The 21,696-nt window shown below is 42.3% G+C and overlaps 1 protein-coding gene and 1 non-coding gene across 4 annotated transcripts in view; both read right to left on the bottom strand.

Moving 5' to 3' along the window:
- Positions 1-13,365, bottom strand: part of CEP85 (centrosomal protein 85) — a 38,049-nt gene extending 24,684 nt beyond the window's left edge. For 2 of the 3 annotated variants that reach the window (XM_043444868.1, XM_043444870.1), the window contains exons 1-3: positions 13,227-13,365; positions 7,735-7,810; positions 4,145-4,297 (exon numbers count right to left, since the gene is read on the bottom strand). In XM_043444868.1, coding sequence (XP_043300803.1) covers positions 4,145-4,297; positions 7,735-7,789 — 208 coding nt within the window. In that variant the 5' untranslated portion in view covers positions 7,790-7,810; positions 13,227-13,365. Of the gene's footprint in view, positions 1-4,144; positions 4,298-7,734; positions 7,811-12,965; positions 13,144-13,226 lie in introns of those variants that run through there. The other variant, XM_043444869.1, reaches the window with a different exon arrangement.
- Positions 7,110-7,216, bottom strand: LOC122426958. The gene has a single exon (XR_006265304.1). It is a non-coding gene; the product is annotated as a U6 spliceosomal RNA (small nuclear RNA).
- Positions 13,366-21,696: the final 8,331 nt, after the last annotated feature.

Here is a 21,696-nt window from a genome sequence, read left to right as displayed (position 1 = left end):
ATGAGTTTGGGTGAACTCCGGGAGTTGGTGATGGACAGGGAGGCCTGGCGTGCTGCGGTTTTTGGGGTTGCAGAGAGCCCGACACGACTGAGCAACTGAACTGAATTATGTGATTATTTAGAAAAGTTTACAATTCACCAAATCATTGGCTTTCTGCCACTTCAAGGATATATCTCTAAATCTCTCCTTTCCTCAAACATACTCCCTGTCCCCTCAACTCCCACCCCCCATGAAAAGCAATTCATTCTTTCTAGCAACCGTCCTTTCTTAGTAAGAGGTAGACTTAGCTATTGCTAAATTTTGATCACATCTGCCTATATCCCTTACTGGCTTATGAAGTACGGTAGTCTGAAATAAGCCAGTGATGACTTCTGTCTTTGTCAAAAAACTGAAAGACTTCTGAAATCTCAGGTATCTACCTCCATCCTGTCCCTTGAGAATCTTCAAGGTAAAACACCTTAATGAATGGTAGAATCACAAACCTAAATGGGGAATTCCCTGGCAGTTCAATGGTTAGGACTCCATGCTTTCACTGCCGAGGCCTGGGTTCAATCCTGGGTTGGGGAACTAAGATCCCACAAGTTGCACAACACGACCAGGAAAAGCAAAACGAAACAAAAAACCCTAAATGTCCATCAGCAAATGAACCTAAAGATATGGTACGTATATTCAATGGAGTATTACTTAACCATAAAAAAGAAAAGAAAGAAAAATGAAATAATGCCATTTGCAGTAACATGAATGGACCTAGAGATTATCATACTGAGTCAGACAAAGACAAATATCATATCATATGGTATCACTTATATGTGGAACCTAAAAAAAAATGATACAAATAAACTTATTTACAAACAGAAAATAGACTCATAGACTTAGAGAATGAATTTATGGTTACCAAATGGGAAAGGGGAAGGAAAAATTAGGATTTGGGGATTAACATACTATTGTAATCAACAAGGACCTACTTGTATAGCACAGGGATCTCTACTCAACATTTTATAATAATCTAAATGGGAAATGAATATGAAAAATAGATATATGTGTATATATAACTGAATTACTTTGCCGTACACTTGAAATTAACACATTGTAAATCAGCTGCACTCCACCATAAAATAAAAAATTTTTTAAACAGAAAAAAAGAACACCTAATGAACTATATTTTATACCAGTCACAAATGTTCTTGTCAACTGGGCTCCAAATAAACCAAGATACAGTCATGAACAAAATGAGCAAAAAATAAAATTAAGACCACAGTATATAACATGGCAGAAAAGAAACCTTAGATCCTTTTAAAAGAAACTTCTAGACCAATGGCTTTGGCCACCATGTCAAGACTACTATAATTTAAAAAAGAACACATGACTGGCAATTCCCTGGTGGTCCAGTGGTTAAGACCCTGAGCTTTCACCTCTGGGGACCCAGGTTGATCTCTGGTCAGGTAACTGAGATCAGTTGTGGTAATAAGCCACACACTCAGACAAAAAAACTAAAAATAAAAATGCACTAGGAAGGAAATATAAATATATATTTCCCCAAAGATATAAAAAGCATGCAGAGTTATACACAATCTGTGTAACAATTTGACTGGATGAAATACAGCCAGTCAGTTTAACAGGGGGAAAAATCTAGACAATTGTTTGATTTTTAAAATCTCTATTTTCATTACACAAGTGATGGAAAGAATACTACAGGTGGGAGACCTGAATCTGATAATTAGCTGTGTGACATTAGGCAAGTTACTTAACCCTGTGTGGAATTTGTGTTACTCTTTAGCAAAAAAGAACCGGATTAAGTGATTTTTAAAGTCCTGTCTATTAAAATCTACTATTCCATTTACTCAATATTTACTGACACTATGCCCATATACATAGCTATCAAATCAAATGCCAGGTGCCCAGGAGTCAGTACTAGTATTTTATTCTTCAAAATAGAAGATTTTTTCCCACTTTTTTTTTTTTAAAACAGCTTTACTGAGATATAGTTCACATACCATACAATTTTTACCCACTTGAAACACACAATTCAATGGCTTTTTAGTATATTCACAGAATTATGTGACCATCACTACAATCAAGTTTAGAATATTTTCATCATCCTCAAAAAAACCTTTTTACCCTCTAGAGGTCATGCTGCATTTACTCTAACTTCATAGCCTTAGGCAACCACTAAATCTCCTTTCTGTCTCTATATAAATTGGCCTATTTTGGACACTTCATACAAATGGAATCATATAATATGTGGTCTTTGTATCTGGCTTTTTTTACTCAGCATGGATTTTTTAAAGTTCATCCAGTTTGTGGGGTGTATTCATACTTCATTTCTTTTTATTGCTCCACAGTATTCTATAATATGAATATACAACATTTAATCATCTATTTGTTAACTGATAGACATTGGGTTGTTTCCATTTTTTGGTTATTATTATTAACCAACGCTGCTATGAACATTTGTGTACAAGTTGTTGTGCGGATGTATGTTTTCATCTTCTCTTGAGTATATACACCCAGGAGTAGATTTGCTGAGCCATGATGCAACTCTATGTTTAACCTTTTAAGAAACTGTCAAACAGCTTTCCAAAGCAGCTGCAACATTTTACATTCCCACCAGCAATGTACAGGCTTCAGTTTCTCTACATTCCCACCAACACTTATTATTATCTTTTTGGTTATAGCCATCCAAATGGGTGTAACATCTGAGAAAGTACCAAAGTAATTAGTTTTGTGACTTTAATCAGCTCATTTAATCACTTTGAAATTCAGCTTTCTCTTTTGTAGATTGGAAATAAAATATCTCTTGGAACTTCCCTGTTGATTCAGTGATTGAGACTCCATGCTCCCATTGCAGGGGGCTAGGGTTTGTTCTCTGGTCAGGGAACTAGATCTCATATGTCACAACTAAAAATCTCAAGTGCTGCAACCAAGACCAAGCACTTAAAAAAAAAATGCATAGAATTCTTAATGGTATTAATGAAAAAAACCATATTCATCATAAAGTATTTGATAAACAGTAGTTAATTATTATCACTAGATTTTCTGTCCTCCTAGGAACCCACCATCTAAATGAAAAGAAAAAAAAAATACTCTTGTGAAGTACAACCTTACAGCTTTTTGCCATTTTTTCTTTTTAATTTTTTATTGGGATATATTATTTACAAAGCAGCCTAACAGCTATTACTTAAGTGCAAAAACAAGTGGCAGAAAAAATAAAGTATAAGATTGCAAAAAGGAAGATCAGTAATGGGAGAAAGGGATGTGAAAAGTTTGGTCAAGACACTTCACTAAATCATGAAAAATAAGATCAACATAGCTGGGAGGGGCAAGAGAAGATGAGAATAGCACAAATGGGTCCAGATTAAAGAAGGAAAGAGCCCAGGTATCACAAAAAAAAAAAAAAAAAGTTCTGTGCTTTCATAGCATAGTTAAGACAATATACCTGAGGACAGTAAGAAATATGTCTGGGGCTTCCCTGGTGGCTCAGTGGTAAAGAATCCGCCTGCCAATGCAGGAGACAAGGATTCAATCCCTGGTCCAGGAAGATTCCACGTGCCACTGAGAAACTAAGCCCGTGTGCCCACAACTACTGAGCATGTGCTCTAGAGCCCTGGAGCCGCAGCTACTGAGCCCACATGCCCCAACTACTGAAGCTGGCACACCCTAGGGCCCATGCTCTCCAACAAGGGAAGATACTGCAATGAGAACCCCGTGCACCGCAACTACAGAAAAGTCCATGCAGCAATGAAGACCCAGCACAGCCAAAAATAAATAAACAAAATTGAAAAAAAAAAGTTTTAATGGGATAGGGACAGATCACAAAATTGAAGACTCTGACCTTTATCCTCCAAGTAACAGAAACAGTTGAGGATTTGCAGAAAAGGGAAACTATGAAATCAGGATTTTAAGAAGATTAATCTGGCAGGAGAGGGAAAGACCTCATGCCAAGAAACCTATTAGGAAGTTGTTCAGGCAGGACAAACAGCAAAAGTTGAGAGGAAGGGACCAGTTGTGACGAGCATAGCACAGGAAGAATCAAACAGACTCTGAGTAAACTGACTTATGAATATTCTGGAAATGACAATACACCTGAAATACAATCTGAAAACGACAACATATTTTAGTAATCAAATCATTAATTCAAACTTACCCTCTGCGATGTCTGAGCATGATGTGCCAATGGCTGTGTCCCCACTGTCAGCTACACTTGAACAACGACTGAAGCGGCTCCGAAAGGCCTCTGAGATAACTGGGGTCTGCCACTCAGTCCCCAGGGAACTGCCCTTCTGAATCACGCTGGAACCTGAAACAAACAGCATTTCCCACTGTTAGTGTGAATCAGCTCGTGTAATTCCACAAAACTTTTTCTAAAAAACCACTTAAACCTGTGAGAGAATAGCCATACTTCACCCCTTTCTTCCTCCTGTGCCTATTTCAGCTACTCTGAATTAGTTAATTTTATTTTTTTAATGGTGTTTTTTAAAATTAGGCATTCATCCATTCATTCATGGCTGCACTGGATCTCTGTTGTGGCATAGGGACTCTTCATTGCTGCGGGTGGGCTTTCTCTAAGTTGTGGAGAGTAGGGGCTACTCTCTAGCTGTGGTGCCGGGCTTCTCCGTGCAGTGGGTTCTCTTGTCTCAGAGCATGGGCTCTAGGCACTTGGGCTCAGCAGCTGTGGCACACAGGTTCAGTTGCCCCAAGGCATGTGGAAACTTAGTTCCCAAACTAGGGATCAAACTCATGTTCCCTGCATTGCAAGGCAGATTCTCAACCACTGAACCATCAGGGAAGTCCCTGAATTAGTTAAATCTAAATGGAAATAGCATAAGAGATAAGAATGTTCAAAGACACAAAAAAAGACCTACCAAGGATCCAGGAGTACTGAGACAGTAATAATTAACAGCAGCTCCATTCTTTGAAATCTAGAAGCCACGGCACTTTACAGACATGGTCTCATCTACCTAGTGAAAAGTATTATAACCCCTGTTTTACAGAGGATACAGCTGAGATTTGAACCTATGCTATTCTGATTCCAATACCCACATTTTTTCCTCTTACAGGGTTTCTCAACAGGTTCTCTTGGCATTCTGGGTCTGACAATTCTTCAATGTATAGTCTACCTACTATAGGACGGTTAAGCACCCCTAGTCCTTCCCCATCCCCTAAATGCCAGTAACAGACCTCACTCCATCCCACCATCATTGAGAAACCTGAAAATACCCCCATATGTTTCCAAATGCTCCACAGGGTAACATGCAATTCAGTGTCCTTTGAAAATCACCACTTGGGAATGAATCAGGATATCCTTCTGGGCAGGGTGAATCCAGATCAAGGCAAGTCTTACAAGTTAATCTGAAGGTTTCTGGGGGGCAATGCAGAGGAACTACTAAAATTTCTGAGCAGGTAAGATGAAACAAGACTGACGAAATTTATCTGACTTTGTCAGCTTGCTGTTTGAGGGCTGGTAGATAGGAATTGTTCAATAAATACTTTATTTATGAACATATTAGCAAAGAGTTAAATTCAAATTATTTTTTAAAAATCACTGTAATTTTTCTAAACTTTATATGAGATGATACATGTAAACAAACAGGTAATGGCAGGTACTTATCCATTTAAAGTGTCAGAATCTGAGTGTGTAAAATATGTTTCTACACACTCTATGATCTAGTGGGAAGCAAATGATATTTGAATTTAGTGCTTCTCCCACCTTCTGAACCAACCTACTTTTGCATCTTTTTTCACTACCCTTATGTTTACTTTCTACTGAAGACATTCTCACTTTCCCCAAGAACTCCTTTTGTTTTTTGGCTCTTAGGGGACTGTCTGATTTGAAAACATTTATATATACACAGTAATCTGTAACAATCTTTAATAGAAAACACAGCCAAAAATTAGAGCCTCTGATCTGTGTAAGATCAGCCAGTGTTACTATACTAAATTAACACAAGTCTAGCCAGAAGCAAAGAAATTTGACTTCTTGGTGAGTCTATATGGCATTATATCTCCAGTCAGTGTATAATTTGTCAGGTTTTTTGAAACAGTGAAAATCCATGAGGGCCCCATCCTGGAAACCACTCCCTGTTACTACTACTAATCTTTTTCTTCACTTCTACCATCTTTCTAGTCAACCACTCAATATATCAATTCTCTCTTTTTTTTTTAGTTCTACCAGTTTATTGCTACCAACGCATCTCCCTCCACCCTCATGCACCCATGCTCAGTCATGTAATCCCATGGACTGCAGGCCGCCAGGCTCCTCTGTCCATGGACTTTTCCAGGCAAGAATATTGGAGTGGGTTGCCATTTCCTTCTCCATATATATCAATTCTAAAAGAAAGATTTGCTGAAATGAAAGTGTGTTTTGGTACAGTTACAGAGATTGATTATCTGAAGTGTGAGTTCTGTGTTATGCCATGTGTCCTATCACCGGCTTGTGGGCGATGATCAATCAAACAAGAGACTGCAGAGAACAACGCACAGAAAGGCAGTGAGCTGACAGGAACTGCTGCATTCCAAAACTTGCACTATACATAGCTGTCCTAAGAAACTGTACATTTAGTCCTAAGACAGTGCATAGCAGATGTTCAATAAATATTTGCCGAATGACTCGAATTTTTTCAAAGTGCTTACTACATGCAGGGCCATATGCCTAGAAGAAACTAACATACCTGTCAAAATGTCTTGTTATAAGGCACCGTAAGATTTTTATAAAGAAAACATATCATTAGTTCCATAAATGTATTCTTTCTTCATAAATGTCCCAGAATGCAAAAGTTATTTTTCTAAAATGGTACTTCCTATTTGAATATACCGTATCTAATTAAATGTTGCCTATTGAGTGTGTATGACTGTACCCTTCCAGGCACCTCTGCCCATGGAGTTTTCCAGGCAAGAATACTGAAGTGGTAGCCTTTCCCTTCTCCAGGGGATCTTCCCAACCCTGGTATTGAATCCAGATTTCCTACATTGCAGGCGGATTCACCAGCTGACCCACATGGGAAGCCCTTTACTTAATGTTGTCTATTGAGTGTGTATATATATTTACATGTTTTAATACATATATAAAATATATATATATACTTTTTTCTTAAGATACTTTTTTATTTAGAAAAAATATGGAACACTTCACGAATTTGCGTGTCATCCTTGTGCAGGGGCCATGCTAATCTTCTCTGTATCGTTCCAATTTTAGTATATGTGCTGCCTTAGCGAGCACAAAATATACATATATACTTTTAACATATTAACTTAGGATATCAACTGAGCTTTCAAAATCCTTTAAATTCATTCTAGAGATAAATTTCTGAATCTCTAGTGACAACACAAGTGAGACTGCTGGCATCCAAGAAGAATTCCAATCTTTGTGGGCTAGCAGATGACTGACCCACCCACAGGACTACAAAGACAACATAGACCACAGTAATTTATGCTGTGTTTTTCTGATTTCAAATGGAACTATGTTCCAAAGTCATTTTGTTCCAATCCTTTATGTGGCCCCCCCCCCAATAATTAATCACGTGGTCTTGTTGGAAGCCATGTAGCACCAGAGATAAACAGTGGTTCTCTCAGAGAGATCTATTTTTCTATTCAATGTAGCACCATGTCATTTTTGTTCTTTTGGTACCAGCATTTCAGTGAATGCTTGTTTGTTCAGTATTTCCTTTTAAGGAAATTTCCGTTATAAAGTAACAGAGCAATGGTCAGAATTTAATCCAGAAAACTTTGACTACTCACCTGGTGAGGTGGCATGAGAGATCCTCTCACTTGGGTATTTCTCTTGCATGGCCATGAACACAGTTACTTGAGCCAGCTGTAAAACGAAGGAAGCAGTCAGATCTCTCCATTATCTTTTAATTCCCTGTAATTCATTCTCATTCAGCTGAAACTGCCAAATGCACACAAAGTATTCAAGTATTCTTCCACATGTTTTACTCCTAAGGATATTTTTTTAAGGCAAAGCAACTCCCAATATTTCACTCTACTTCTCCCAAAGCAAGAAGAAAAAACCTAGAACCAAACAGAGATTCCCAATACTGATCCTATAAGGTCTAGAACCCTTCTGATTATTGCAAAAATTAAAAATAATATTATTTTAATTAAAAAGCTGCCAAAGATACTCTTACCCACTGGAATGGGATGGAAGAGTGAGGTAGGAAAAAAAACTAAGTAACGAAAACAAGAGCAAAGTATTACAGCTTCAATCCTGATGAACATAAAACGAATTCCCCGATTCCTCCAGTAATGAAAGTTAGTCATATGATATACAACGATAGACAGAATTCTTGGTTAAAAGCAGAACTCTAATCCTCAGCTGGGAACATGAGATTTTCTTCCCATTTCCCCATTACTTAAATAAAACATATATATTTATTCTAATGGTAGGATCTAAGAATTCAGTATAAGTCTGATTAAGAGTTGTATAAACAAAAGCTTTAATTAGCTGTAACTAATAATAGCAAATATATGTATAGTACTTGAGAGGCAGCACAGAGTAAGAGAAGTGGCTCAGAGCACTGACTCTCAATCAGACAGTTCAGGTTTGAAGCTGGACATGAGCCAACTCATTGGAATAGACCCTGATGCTGGGAAAGACTAAGGACAGGAGGAGAAGGGGACAACAGAGGATGAGATAGCTGAATGGCAAGACAAACTCAATGGATATGGGTTTGAGCAGGCTCCAGGAGACAGTCAAGGACAGGGAAGCCTGGCATGCTATAGTCCATGGGGTCGCAATGAGTTGGACGCAACTGAACAACAAATGAACAATGTACTAGCTGTGTAACCTTGGGCAAATTTCTTAATATCTTTGTGCCTCAGCTCCTTCCTATAAAAATGAGAATAAAAACGACCTAATTTGTTCTCATTTAGGATTAACTTACAATGGTGTCTGACACATATTAAGTGCTTAATAAATGCTTTTATTATACTTGGCATATTAACAGTTTATGTTAATAAAAAGTGAAAGAGTACAATTCCTGGAAGATAAATTATGAATTTAGAAACTTTGAATTTATAAGAGCCCATGGGGCTTCCCTGATAGTTCAGTTGGTGAAGAATCCACCTGCAATGCAGGAGACCACGGTTCTATTTCTGGGTCAGGAAGATCCCTTGGAGAAAGGATAGGCTGCCCACTCTAGTATTCTTGGGCTTCCCTTGTGGCTCAGCTGTTAAAGAATCCACCTACAATGCGGAAGACCTGGGTTCGATTCCCAGGTTGGGAAGGTATCCTGCAGAAGGGCAAGGCTACCTACTCCAGTATTCTGGCCTGGAGAATTCCATGGACTGTATAGTCCATGGGGTTGCAAAGAGTCGGACATGACTGAGTGACTTTCACTTTCAGAGTCTGGGACAAACCCTATCCACAGAACACAATTCTTAGGGTGCAATTTAACTTTGGAGGAAAAAAAAAGGCTATATGGTACTTTTTCCCTAATGTGCTTTACTGACCTCTGCAGTTTTTTCTTAGTAACAACAACAAATCCTAATTCACTGCATCTACAACAGAAATTGTATGATCCCCTGAAATCCCAGGTCTCCACATACTGGGTAAGAGAAACTTTGTGCAGTTAAACAGTTTCCATTTATGGCCACTATGTGATTCAGTGTTTCACTGTGACACAGAAGGATGATCTACCTACTAGTGATACCAGTCAATATCAAAACTCATTTTCATCCCCTTCTTTAAAATATAAAAAGGTTGGTCCATTAAATTCTGAAACCTTTCCAAATTCAGAGGAGTTGAAAATGGGATGACAAAAGAACTCTCAGTTAAACATGGATTTACCCTATGACTCAGTAGCTTCAAACATATGTCAACACAAAATCCTGTACATTAATCTTCATAGCAGCATTATAAAGTGGCCAAAAAGTAGAAAGAAATGTCCATTAGCTGACTGATGGATAAATAAAACGTGACCTTCCCTCACAGCTCAGTTCATAAAGAACTGGTCTGCAATGCAGGAGATCCCGGCTCAATTCCTGGGTCAGGAAGATCCTCTAGAGAAGGGAAAGGCTACTCACTCCAGTATTCTGGCCTGGAGAATCCCATGGACTATATAGTCCATGGGGTTGCAAGGAGATGGACACAACTGAGCGACTTTCACTTTCTTTTTCAAATAAAATGTGGTATATTCATACAATGGAATATTATTAGGCAGCAAAAAAGGAATGAAGTACTGATACATGCAACAACATGGATGAACACTGGAAATAACATACTAAGTAAAGAAAGACAAGTACAAAAGGCCATATATTGTATGAATCCATTTATATAAAGTGTCCAGAACTGGCAAATCCATAGACAACAGATGAGTGGTTGCTAGGGACTAAGAGGAGGGCAGGGAGTTTCTGACTAGCCTGAACAAAATGTTGAAATTAGATAGTGATGATGGCCGTGCAAGCTTGTGAATACACTAAAACCTCTGAATTGCACACACGTAAAACTGAATTTTATGATATGTGAATTAAATCTCAATTAAAAAAAAACTCCCATAAGGAGTAATACAGTACAGAATAAGTAATTCTTAACTTCTTCCTACTTAAGTTTACAAGTAGATGGGCTACTGGTGGAAATTTTTAGAGACATTGAAAGAGACAGACTTCTTGAGATAAAAGTGAGAGAAATGAATGGATAAGAAGTATTACAAATAGCCAATTATACAGCCAAGAGAGGTAGAAATGAATGTAGGCAGACAGAAGAAAAGAACCCAACACTGATGATTTCTACTTTCAAAGCTGTTTAAACTACAGAACAATTAATTCAACAAATTTAACATGTATTAAGTACAAGCATACATCTTTTTTTAATTGCACTTCACTTTACTGAGCTTCACAGATTCTATTTTTTTAACAAAGTAAAGATCTGTGGCAACCCTGGTGTTGAGCAAGTCTGTGGATGCCATTTTTCCCTGCAGCATTTGCTCACTTTGCGTCTGTGTCATATTTTGGTGATTCTTGCAATATTCCAAGCTTTTTCATCATTATTACATCCATTATGGTGATCTGTGATTAGTGATCTTTGATGTTACTATTGTAATTGCAGGAGTGGTAGAACTAGCAAGAGGACTAAAATTAGAAATGGAGCCTGAAGATGTGACTGAATTACTGCAATCTCATGATAAAACTTTAAAAGATGAAGAGGTGCTTTTTATGGATGAGGAAAGTGGTTTCTTGAGATGGAACTACTTCCAGTGAAGATGCTGTCAAGACTGTCGAAATGACAACAAAGGATTTAGAATATTACATAAACTTACTTGACAGAGCAGCAGCAGGGTTTGAGAGGACTGATTGGTTCTGAAAGAAGTTCCACCATGGGGAAAATACCATTAAACAGCTTTGCATGTTATAGAAAAATTGTTTGTGAAAGGAAAAGCCAATCAATGCAGTAAACTTCACTGTTGTCTTATTTTAAGAAATTGCAACAGCCACCCCAACATTCAGCAACCATCACCTCATTCAGTCATCAGCCATTAACATCAAGGCAGAATCCTCTACTGCCAAACTGGCAAACAGATTACGAATCACTGAGGGTTCAATGACGGTTAGCTTTTTTTTTTTTAGCAATAAAGTATTTTTTAATTAAGGCATGTACATTTTAAAAAGACATAATGCTATTGCATACTTAAACAGTAAAGTGTAAACATAACATATACATACTGAGAAACCAAAAAAATTTGTGACTCGATTTATTCCGGTGGTCTGGAACCCTACCCACAATATCTCTGAGGTAATCCAGTCCTTACTACACATCAAGCACTGTGCTAAAGGTTCTATAGTATCATGTCTTATGTTTAATACTCACATCAAACCTATGAGGTAGTTACTAAGGCACCACAAGTTGGAGTTTCCACCTCAGACAGAGCCAGAGCTGCAAGTCCCAAAGCACTTAGGGGCTGGGGCAGCTCATATAATTTCTTCACTTCACCCAAGCTCTATTTCCCAAGTTGCTATCCAAGAACTAGATTTTGACTGTTGTATTTCTCCTTTGAAGAATTATAATCTTAGTGTGGAACACATTTGGCAGCTGTTGAGAGAACCACATCAAGACAGGAGAGGATTTGAAGGGATACAAGACAGCTGACACACACTAAGAATCTCACACCATTACACTATTTCCATTGCCTTGATCATTCATCGAACCAGATCTAAAGAGAAGCCAAATCCTTGCCAAGATGTTGCCTTTACAAAGGAGTCCTGAAACACACCACACCATCAGATTATTATAAAACATACAAGGCCGAAGGGCAAGAAATGAAGCATGGTTATCGTAATCGTCCTTGTATCACCACTCCTCCCTTCCTAGCACACAGTATTCAATTCATTAACCAAAATTTACTGAGTGTCTATTTGCCTGGCTCTGTGCCATGCAGTGGAAGTAGACTGGTGCAGAGGACAAACAGGGTTCTGATCCTCCCATTTAATGTGCGGAACACCCTCTATTGAATAAATAAGTTTCAACACACTTTCTGTGCATCCAGAGAACCAGCTCCTCCCTGTCTATAGCAGGGATCCTCAATCTTGGTACTACTGACACTCAGGTTGGTAAGTCTTTGATGTAGGGCTGTCCTGCAGGCTGTTCAGCAGCACCCCTGACACCTACCCATCGGATGCCAGGAACAATCCCAGAGTTGTGAGAACCCAAAACGTCTCCAGACACTGTTAAATAGCCTGTGGAGGGGGGAGCAAAACCGTGCCGGCTCAGAAACTCCAGCCCAGGGCCTTCACGAGTGCTCTCGGTCCCTCCGACCTTCCTTCTCTATTCATGCTCCAAATCTTGGCTCGAAATTCGCTTCCTCGGGGAGGGCTCCCAGCCCCCTCAGACCTGTTGGTGCCTAGGGGTCCGCGCTCCGTACTTTTCCACCCTGCACAACCACCCGCTTGACGTCTACTCTCCCAGGGCTACGCGTTCCAAGAGGGCAAGGAACTTCCCTCCCGCCGTGCCCTGGCGACGGAGACCGGCACTGTACCTCACAGAGGTCCCGCAACTGCTGTGGAATGAGGGACGGAGAGAGCAAGGCGATGAAAGCGGGGGGGGGGGGGCGTTATTTCAGAAAGCCGGGGCGTGAGAGACTCAAGGCGGGCAGCTCAGCGGCTCTGCGCATGCTCTTCGCTCTCCCACGGCCCCCCCACGGAGGCAGGTCGATCGTGCCTGAGGCTCTGCCGGGGCTCTCCAAGGAGGGCACAGGGTTTGTCAGTCCAACGAAGGCCCGGGAGAGAGGAGGACTTACGTGGGCTTGAAAGCAGGCAGCAAAACCCCTCACTCAGGAACACCAACCGCTGCGACCGCGTCGGCCACAGACAGCGACTCGGCCCCCTCAGCTCGCTTCCCTCAGCTCGCCTAACGGCCGTTAACACACCCGCCAGGCCGCGCGCCGCGCGCCCCGCCCCAGCCCCGCCCCTTTCTGCCCATCTGCGACCAATCAGAAGTAGGGCCGCGCGGGTGTCCCACCCTTGCACGCCTCCCTCGGCGCGGGGAACGGACGGATCTCTCTGCGCATGAACCAGTCGCCGCTCTCTGCTGTCGCCTCTACCCCTCGGCTGGTCTCGCCTTTGGGCGGAGCGCTGCTCACCGGGCCCTGTAGTGGCCTTCTTGGGCCTGTGCAGATTGAGAAACTGGCAGCCAGCGCAGCTCATTCCGGGATCCCAGCCTCCTCCCATTCCTCACCACCTATCAAGTACTCCCACCTGAAACAGGGGGTCACATTGTGACCAGGAGTTAGGTTGTGATCAGGGTCACTGTCTTGTCAGGGTCGGGACTTGATCCGGTTACATAACAGGCCATGGTCAGTCTGTGACCAGGAGTCAGATTGAAGGGTATGGGATCAATCTTGCCTCCCTACTCAAACGTGCTCCCCTCTCATTTATATTTTAATGAAGACTTTTGGCGTTAATTTAAGAGAATATTAACAATTTTCAACACAGTTTTAAGTTCAATAGCTTCCTTTTAACTTTATTTTGTTTCATTCTGTTTTCTTTTTGAGATATTTAAGCATAATATAGTCAATGGTATTTTCCCCTCATACTTTAGGATATTTTCTTTCTTTTTTTGCCCCAGCCTGTGGCTTGCAGGATCTTAGTTCCAATCTTAGTTACCCTACCAGAGATTGAACTGTGCCCTCAGCAGTGGAAGCCCCAAGTCCTAGCCATTGGACTGCCAAGGAATTCCCTAGGTTTATTTATTTATTTTTTTACTTATTTTCTACTTATTTTTTTTACTTATTTTAAAATATTTTTATTTGGCGACTTAGTTGCGGCACATGGGATCTTAAGTTGCAGCATGGGGTCTAGTTCCCTGATCAGGGATCAAACGTGGACCCCTGCATTGAGAGCACAGTCTTAGCCACTGGACCACGAGGGAAATCCTGCCTAGGATATATTTTAAATGTGGGCAAGGGTTAATGGCTTTGTCAACAGGGCTATTTAAAAGGTCTATTTATTCCAGAGTCATAAAGTGAATATGAATTCCCAATGAAATGTAATTAATTGTACTGATTTAATGTGTGTGATTTTTATGTACATGAAAAAATAATATGGATTGATCATTTGACTTAATTTTTTTTCTGGAGCTGTTAAATCATTAAATGATAAGAGAAGATTTTGCAAATGAAATGTTAAAGACTTTTAGTTGCTTGTAACAACATATTTCCCCAAGAAATTAATTTCTGGAATGATTATAGATACAAATAAAAGCAATATTTTAAAAATGAAACAACAAAATAGGCATAGGGCCTTCTTGGGATTTTGTGAAAGTACCACCTCTGTCAGCTTCTAAAGCCTGCCCTGCTTTGTGGTTCACACAATGCAGTGGTACTTCCTGCCTTCAACTATCCTCTCTGTAGGGTCAAAGCCTGTGTTTTGTGTGCTGTTGAATCCCCAGTAGATTCCAACCTGTTTTTGAATGAATAAATGGTAGCACACTGTTGCCTCTATCCACCCTCTGTTAGGAAAGGGGAGTTAATGAGGCTGGAAATAATGATCAGAATAATATTATATTCATACCTGTTGTGTTCTGCTTAGTCATTCAGTCATGTCTGACTCTTTGCAACCGCATGGACTGTAGCCCGCCAGTCTCCTCTGTCCATGGAATCCTTCAGGCAAGAATACTGGAGTGGATTGCCATGCCCTCCTCCAGGGCATCATCCCAACCCAGGTCTTCCACATTGCAGGCAGATACTTTACCATCTGAGCCACCAGGGAAGCCCATGAATACTGGAGAGGGTAGCCAATCCCCTCTCCAGGCGATCTTCCTGACCCAGGAATCAAACCAGGGTCTCCTGCATTGTGGGCAGATTCTTTACCAGTTGAGCTACCAGGGAAGCCCTGTATTGACACATTAAATCCTAATTCTGAAATTGAATAGATCTTGCCCATTCTGCGGAAGAAAGGAGACTTGGAACCAGTTGGCCACAGCTCAGCAACTTACCTAGAATGTGAGTCATGGAGTCCCCATGTTGAAGCAAAAACCATCTGGTCAAATTCTTTCATTTTACAAATGGAGGAACCGAGACCCATAGAGAACAAAGTTACTTCTCACATGTATGTACACACACACACACACACACACCATTCCTCATAAAGCCTCGAATTTTGTGGTCTGATAACAGAAAAGGAGTCAGATAAAGTAGGAAAGTTCTCTGCTGTTTATTGGCCATAATCTCTGCCTACACCTTACCATATTGAGCAGTACAAACCTACCCTTGGAAGAGTTCCAGAGATGGGAAGGGAAGGTGAAATGAGGAAACACTGCCCAAGGCTCAGTGGTCACAATCCTTACTAGACAGTTTAATAAGTCACACATGGATTCCATCTTCACCCCCAACCTGTTTGGTCACTAACAAGAGGAGAGACTAGTTGCCTTCCCCTACATCTTCCTCCACCCTACCCTTGCCTCAGGCCACTAAACTAAAGTCTAAGGACTAGAGTTTCAGGGGAGTATCTGGATAGGATTTTATCCTAGCATCCAGTCTATCACCGTGAGAAGAAAGATGGCCATCCAGGATCCTGCAGGAAAGAAAGAAAGGATTTTAAAAGCAGAATTAGGTGGCTTTGTGAGCCTGGGAAACATTTTAGACTCAAACACTCCACTCTGGAGATTATTTAGTAAGTCATTCATGCATTCTTTCAACAAAGCTTTCCCGGGGCTTACTATGTGGCCCTGAGTACTCAGACAGTTGGATAGCATCACTGACTCAATGGACATGAGTTTGAGCAAACCCCAGGAAATAGGGAAAGACAGGAAAGCCTGGCGTGCTGCAGTTTATGGGGTTACAAAGAGTTGGACATGACTTAGTGACTGAACAACAACTGTGTGGCAGTTCCTCTGTTGGGCTGGGGGTGAGATGGATGGAGATACAGAGATGAACTCTCCATTCAGTGTGGATTCCACTCAACCTCCTCACTTGTTACTACCTTCCTGGCCTCATATCTTGACATTTCAACCCCTACTCTAAATCATTTCTGGATAGCCTCAGGTTCTGATAAGGGATAAAATGTTATGACTACAAACAGTCCCAAAATGACAACTCTGCCATGTATAGCTGAGAAAGTTGAGACTTAGGGTAAATAAGTTCTCCCAGGTCACATACTACTGAGTAGAGATAAGATCCAAGACCAGCCAGTGTGCACCCCCAGACCCTGGTGCAGCCATCATAACTTTGTCACAGCAATCCCTGGGTACCAACCTGCCAGACTCCTGCTACTGGAGGCACTAGACTCTGAAACCGCAAAGGAAGAAAGATTAAGCTTAAACTTTTTAGGCTTAAACAGTCCACTCTGGGGATTATTTAGTGTCATTTATGCATTCTTTGTGGAGAAGGAAATGCCAACCCACTCCAGTATTCTTGCCTGGAGAATCCTAGGGACAGAGGAGCCTGGTGGGCTGCCATCTATGGGATCGCACAGAGTCGGACATAACTGAAGCGACTTAGCAGCAGCAGCATGCATTATTTGATTAAGCAAAAGGACCATTTCTCGAAGCATGGGCTCAGAAGGTTGTGATGATGAACCTTCTGCCTCTAAAGAATGGACTTACTAAGAAGATAGGCTTTCCTGTGAGGGTCAGAGCTTTGGAAGGTTGTCACCAAACAGAGAGAAGGGAGAGATGGTTTCAGACTAGCAGGAGGGTTTACAAAAGCAGACTGGCACAAGGGACAAACATACTGGGCAAAAATGGGTCTGGGGTGGGCAGGAAAGATGAGAATGGGAGGAGAAAAGTTTAATGAGTGAGAAAAGGAACCAGGATGGGGTGAGAAAGGAGACCTCTCCAGAGCAAAGGAATCAAGGAGGACACGGACTGGAATTGAGGGAAGAGTATGGTAGGAAGAGGTTAAAGGGTTGACATCTCAGAACAGGTCAGTGGGGAAATCTAGAAGAGGAGCCAAGGAGGCCCCCAAATGATCCAGTTACCACTCAATTGAATGGGCCCGAACACCAGCCAGCCAGTGCCGCTCTCCTGGCCCTCCCGGGTTGAGATCTCCCAGGCTCGATTCCTCCCAGGCGGACTGTTCTGTCTACAGGTCTGTGGGGACAAAGCAAAAGGGTAGCGAAGTCTCTCTCCACCCTCACCTGGTTGGGCCTTTGCCCGAGATGCCCAGGTTGCCCCAGTGAATTCACCAAAATCCTGCCCTTAAGGTCAATCTACAGGCCCCTCACCCCGGGCAGGCTAGGCCAGGCCCCAGCACCACCGTCCTCCAGGCCCCTCCTTAGTCCCACCCTTGGGATGAAGGAATTGCTGGGAGCCCAGCTCCCCAGCTAGCCGCCCTCAGCTGTGGCCTGTGGAGCGCCTAGTGCTGCCCGCTCACCGGTGGACACGGGCGTCCTGCCTGCTTGTCACACAGGGTCACTCGGCTGTGCAGGTAGAGCGCATCGCTGGGCAAGAGGCGGAACGGGTTGAAGGCCAGTTTCACCTCCAGGGAGGCCCCGTTGGCCTGCGGGCCCTCCAGCAGCCGCTTGCTGACGGGGCAGCTGTCAGGAGAGTCAGTGTCCCCCATGGTTAGGAGCCCAGGCAAACACTGATTTCCCCTTTTTTGCTTGTCCACTGTGGGTGTACATGCTGGGTCTCATGATGAAAATTCACATGCATTATTTCATTGTATTCTCACATCAGTTGTAGGAGGAAGACAATCCTTTTGCCCCCCTCCTCTTTCTTTCTTTACTTCTTTCTTTCTTTCCCTCCCCTTCTTCCCTTCCCTCCTTGTGTCCCTCTCCCTCCCTTCACTTCTATCTCCTTCCCTCTTTCCCTCCCTCTCTCCCCTTTTTCTTTCTTTCTCTTTCCCTCCTTCCCTTTTTTTAAAAGTCTTTTCTTTCCCTCTGTCTTTTCCTTTCTTCTCCTTCCTCTCTTACTTCTATTATTATTTTGATGATGTGGTGGTAGCAACTTAAGGCAAGATGACCTTTTATATTTATGTGTGTTTTTCTAAGGCCCTCCCCTTTCAGTAAAGTGCACTTCACTGAACATAGTTTATCAGTGGGCACTTATTAGCTGCTCCACATTAAAAAAAAAGGAAACCTCAGCTACTGGTGGCAAACTGATAGGCACAAAAAATTATGAGCTAAGGGATTCACACGTAGTGGCCTGAACTGTCCTTGGCGTTGTCATGGTAACTTTTTTGAGGTGACAATAACCTAAATGTAACCCCTTCACTATAACTGATAACATTGGAATAGAGTCCGTGCAGAGTCCGTGGGCAGAAAGTCTTACTGTGCAAAGGTTCTCTTCTTGGTGCTTGGGAAAAAGTTCACTCAGGGAACTGAGTTAATGAAACAGACCAAACCTCCTATTCTCTTGTGAGTAAGAGGAGACACACAAGAAATAACTTAATAAAAAAAAAAAAGTAAATGAGCTCACGTAACATAGTATATAATAGGAGGTGATAAGTAGATAGAAGAAAGAAATACGGATCTAGAGTGGATGAGTGGAGGGTAGTTGCAATTTTAAATAGCAAGGATGGGGTAGGCTTCATTGAAATGGTGTCCTTTAAGTAAAGACTAAGGGGATGAGAATTCTCCATATAGGTATCAGGGCGTTGAGGATTCCAGGAAGAGAAAACAGCCAATATAAAAGCCTAAGGGACAGCGAATTATCTTCCTACTAAATTACCTGTCCCCTCCTATGGGCATTAGGCGATCACCTCTATGACCGCTCTCCCTTGTACTTTCCGAAGCTCATGTAATCTTTTTATACCCTGGGGTCTTTGTTCCAGGACTCAAGCCTGCCTGCTTGCTCAGATGCTTCAGCCGTGTCTGACTGTCTGTGACACTACGGACCGTAGCCCTCCAGGCTCCTCCGACCATGGGATTTCCGGGGCAAGAATGCTGAAGTGAGTTGCCATGCCCACATCCAGGGGATCTTCCCGACCCAGGGATCGAAACTGCATCTCTTGTGTCTCCTGCATTGGCAGGCAGGTTCTTTACCACTAGCGCCCCCTGGGAAGCCCAGTATTTTTTATCCTTGGGTCTTTATCCCTGGTGGCTCAGATGGTAAAGCGTCTGCCTGCAATGTGGAAGACCCGGGTTCGATCCCTGGGTCAGGAAGATCCCCTCGAAAAGGAAATGGCAACCCACTCCAGTACTCTTGCCTGGAAAATTCCATGGATGGAGGAGCCTGGTGGGCTACAGTCCATGGGGTCGCAAAGAGTCGGACATGACTAAGCGACGTCACTTTCTTTATTCCAAGGCTCAAGCCTACTATCAGTAAATCCATTCTAGTTTCCCCCCTTGATGGTTCTTTTCTTCTACTTCTTTTATCTTTGACTATGTCATGTGGCTTGTAGGATCTCAGTGGTTGGGATTGAACCTAGCCCCATGGCAGTGAAACTGCCGAGTCCTAACCACTGGACTGGGAATTCTGTCCTTTTTTTCTTTTAAAGATGAGGAAACTGAAGCTCAGAAAAGCTAGGTAGGTGGTCCAGGTTTCTTCAGGTAGCAATCTGAGTGCAGTGACACCCATACCCTTAATCACTAGGTTCTCTTTTCTCCTAACAAAGGCGCTTCCCTGGTGGCTCAGATGGTAAAGAATATGCCTGTAATGCAGGAGACCTGGGTTCCATCCCCAAGTGGGGAAGATCCCCTGGAGAAGGGCATGGCAACCGACTCCAGCATTCTTGCCTGGAGAATTCCAAGGACAGAGAAGTCTGGCAGGCTACAGTCCATGGGGTCACAAAAAGTCAGACATGATTCACTTTCACTTTCTATTTCCTCCTGACAAAGGAAGAATTGCACGGTAGAATGGATTTGGTGGTATTTCAGAATCAGGACTCTGGAAGAATGAGTAGATCAGCATTATGTCCTTGGTCTAGTCATTAAACTCTGAATCCTCTAATCCTCTAATTTTTAAAGTGGGGGAAATAATACTTCATAGGGTTTTTTCAGGAATAAATGAGGCGATGAATGATTCACTGTGCTCTGTGAAGACTTATTAATAATAATGAAATAAAACCAGGAGGCAGGAAACATGTCTCCTTCCCTTGACCTTGAGCTGTTGAAGGTAAGGACTTGAACCACCACTTATCAAGGTCTACCACTTATGAGTTGTGTGAACTGAGCCTAAGTTTCTCCATCTATAAAATGGGAATGAAAATATAACTATCTCATACCGTGTGTTGTGAGCCTTATGTGAATTAATATATGTGAAGTGATTTGAACAGTGTCTGTTCAAATGTCACATATATTATGTAGTGTATCATACCCTGAAATGTTAGCTTTGTTTTCATTTTTTACTTTTATGACTGTAAATCCTCAGTAACTGTTTGAGGAAAGATGACAAGGAATGAGTGCCATTAATTGACTGTAATCTTGTAGAGGCCTTCATTTCCCATTGCCTTAGTTTACTCATCTGAAACATGAAAATGATAATAATCTTTGCATTTTTTCCAACAAACATTCACCCAGCACTTACTTTCTCCTCCTGTTTATGTACCAGGAATACAGAGGAAAGTGACAGCACCTGTGCTTATGGGTACGGAACCACCCAGCTCAAGCTACAGTCCAAGAGCTAGAGTAGCAGTGAAAGGAGGTTACCAGGGCCCCACAGGCACTTACCTCCCCTTCACAAAGTGGTGGGTGGCCGTAACAGCACCAGTCCTGGAGATGCTGGTGCTGGCAAAGACCTCATTGACCACCAGGGCAAATCTATTTGGGTCCCTGCTTGTCGCTCTGAGGACCACGTAGAGAGGCTTGTGAAGGGGAGCTGGTCTGTTCTCAAGTGGAGATGAGCACTGAGGGTCTGTGTAGATGCCCAGGATGACGATGGTGTCCCCAGTGCCCGAAATATGGATGGTGATATATCTGGAGAGGGATGGCAATAAGACCCTCACCACAAAACCCTAGAGGCAAGGGGTATCATTCACCCTCTGCCTTGTACCCTAGTTCACTGAGCACTGGTAGCCACAGAGAACTAGGGGAAGAGAAGTGTTAGTCGCTCAATCATTCCAACTCTTTGTTGACCCCATGGACTGTAGCCTGCCAGGCTCCCCTCTCCATGGAATTCTCCAGGCAATAATACTGGTGTGGATAGTCATGCCCTTCTCCAGCGGATCTTCCTGATCCGGGGATCAAACCTGGGTCTCCTGCACTGCAAGCAGATTCTTTATTGTCTGAGCCTCCAGGGAAGCCCACGGAAAGGGAGTGGAGGGGCAAGTTTGCTAAGCTTCCTCCTGGACCTCCTAAAAAGTGAGGGGCCACGTCATAGATCCTCAGACC

This window comes from Cervus canadensis, chromosome 24 (genome assembly GCF_019320065.1).
Source record: "Cervus canadensis isolate Bull #8, Minnesota chromosome 24, ASM1932006v1, whole genome shotgun sequence".
Lineage (NCBI taxonomy): Eukaryota > Metazoa > Chordata > Mammalia > Artiodactyla > Cervidae > Cervus > Cervus canadensis.
The sequence above is the reverse complement of the archived record's forward strand: the minus strand, read 5'-3'. Positions and strand labels throughout refer to the sequence as shown.